The sequence below is a fragment of the Chinchilla lanigera genome, unplaced genomic scaffold (assembly GCF_000276665.1).
Source record: "Chinchilla lanigera isolate Chin_1 unplaced genomic scaffold, ChiLan1.0 scaffold00013, whole genome shotgun sequence".
Classification (NCBI taxonomy): domain Eukaryota; kingdom Metazoa; phylum Chordata; class Mammalia; order Rodentia; family Chinchillidae; genus Chinchilla; species Chinchilla lanigera.
This window is the reverse complement of record NW_004955414.1, coordinates 20,115,607-20,118,017: the sequence shown is the minus strand read 5'-3', so window position 1 is coordinate 20,118,017 and position 2,411 is coordinate 20,115,607. Positions and strand designations below refer to the sequence as shown.

The following is a 2,411-nucleotide window of genomic DNA, read 5'->3' as shown; positions in this document are numbered from 1 at the left end:
TGCATAAATCAAATAAACTCTGCAACTTCTAATGCCACAATTAGTCACACAATGTATATTTTCTCTAGGGTTATATTACCTGATATGGTTACCAATAGCCACATGTGACTATTTAAATATATATTTAGTAAAATAAAAATTCAGTTCCTCAGTCATAAAAAAACAGAAGACCCAGACCTGTGAGCCCTGAACAAACTGAGTCTCAGAGTTTCAGTATATTTTTCTCCATTGTGTTAGGGAAAAAATAACGTGAAGATTCTGATATCTTCGCACTTCCTGTTGAACACTGCATGCAACAGCAACATGCCACCATCCCACCCTTCAGCTGTCCTTCACCCTATTTTTGCATTCTTTCTCGGGAATAGTCCTAAGAATCGATCACGAATCTGCTTAGTCTTGACACCATAGATGATGGGATTGACCATGGGTGGGAAAAGAAGATAGAAATTGGCGAGAAGAATGTGAACATGGGGGGCAGCCTGACGAGCTACACGGTGCATGACTGACGAGATGACCACCGGTGTGTAGAAGGCTAAGATGGCGCCTATGTGAGACACACAGGTCCCAAAGGCCTTGTAGCGGGCTTCCTGAGAGGCAAGCTGGAGAACGGCCCGAAGGATGAAAATATAGGACAAAATAACAAACAGCAAGTCCAATACCACAATAATCATGGCCACAGCAATGCCATAGATATTGTTGAAGCGGGTGTCCCCACACGCCAGCCTGACCACAGCCATGTGCTCACAGTAGCAGTGAGCAATCACTGGGCCTCGGCAGTAGTGGAAGCGTCGGAGTAGAAAGGGGAGTGGAGTCATCAGTGTCACAGCCCGGGTCACAGCAGCCATGCCAATCTTGGTGATAAGAGGCCCAGTCAGGATTGTGGTGTAGTGTAGTGGCTTGCAGATGGCCACATAGCGGTCAAAAGCCATGGCGAGGAGCATTGCTGACTCCATGATGGCAAATGAATGGAGAAAGAACATCTGGACCAGACAGCCATAGAAGCTGATCTCTTGGTCTCTGAACCAGAATATGGCAAGCATTTTGGGCAGTGTTGTAGAAGACAGGACCAGGTCAATAGTTGCCAGTATGGCCAGGAAGAGGTACATGGGTTCATGGAGGGCTGTGTCAGCCCGAATAATAAAAAGGAGGGTGCTGTTGCCAAGCAGAGCCAGTGTATAGGCTGAGCAGAAGGGGATAGAGATCCAAAGGTGTAGGTGCTGCAGGCCTGGGATCCCCAGCAACAGGAAGACCGCTGGATGGGTTGAAGTCATATTATAGGCTGACATGGCCTTGGGAATTCTCCTCTTCTTTATCTGCATCCACCGAGCTTTACAGTGATAGTTCTCGAGTTCAGATCCTCATAATGTATGTGGGAGAATTAGGACTCATTCTCACATTTGGACCTTAAAAGAAATTAGAAAATAGTCATAATAATCATCATGAAGGATTACGCATGATCCTTGCCTTCAAGGTGTTTGTAAAAGCATTGGTTTCTCAGGGCAATGTGTACCATTAGAGCCAGTATCAAAACTCAACCTCGCTGAGTGATCAAATGGATAAAGCCTTTCAGTAGCATATGTGGACAAAGCATGTTAATAAAGGATTAAAAACTCCTGCTTAAATCTTACCCCCAAAACATTCATTGTCTTTTACTGTCTCCCTGTTGCCTCCCAGCTCAAACTCTTCTCCAAATTACAATCAATCAATCAATCAATAAGCCTAGCACCTTCAAAATCACTTTTCTACAAGTTTCATAGAATTTTTTTTCTGGAAGGGGTTTTTTGGATCCCGGTTTGATACTCAGAAATCTCTCTGATGAAAGCCCTAATCCCACCAAGTAAGAACCCGAGAAGCCCTTTTGTTCTCCCTCACCTAACTTCAGTTAAACTTCCTTCTGGACACTTTGTTTCCCTCTTGGTTTTCATGACCATCAGCAGCGATGTACCATCCCTACCTTTTGCAAGACTGGCCCCTGACCTTGACACTGTTATTTTGCTATCAGGGATTCTCTCTCTTTCTTTTTCCATCTCCTTTTTCCCCTTTATTATCATTGCCTTTGAAAATGTTTAACGATTTTTTCCGAAATATTGACCTGTGCACTCATTTCATCTTTCCCAGTTCCTGCAAAAATAATTTTTCTTTTTTGTAAGATTTTAAAATAATCTTACAAAACACTTGGTATAAACCTGAAATATAGAAAGCAATCAGTTAATGTGGATGCGATTTTTAATTAAACTTAAAGATTACCGACAATCCATGGCTGGACAATGTCAAAGATAAATCTGAGTTTTGAGCACTTTTGTTTCCTTCCTTCAGACCTAATATCTTAAATCACTACACTCTTCTGCCTCTGTCCTGTCCCGCAAGCAGTTCAAATCCAGGATTTCCAAGGTACAGAAATGTAATGCAAA

General features: G+C 42.8%; 1 protein-coding gene across 1 annotated transcript; it reads right to left on the bottom strand.

The window, feature by feature from the left end:
- Positions 1 to 332: 332 nt before the first annotated feature.
- On the bottom strand, positions 333 to 1,286 carry LOC102021547 (olfactory receptor 52K1-like). Its single transcript, XM_005380464.2, has one exon. It carries the CDS (start codon positions 1,284 to 1,286, stop codon positions 333 to 335), a length of 954 nt encoding a protein of 317 aa, XP_005380521.2.
- Between the last annotated feature and the right edge of the window lie 1,125 nt (positions 1,287 to 2,411).

Coding starts and splice junctions, on each gene's coding strand:
- LOC102021547 (XM_005380464.2), bottom strand. CDS start 1,286: ATGTCAGCCTATAATATGACTTCAACCCATCCAGCGGTCTTCCTGTTG.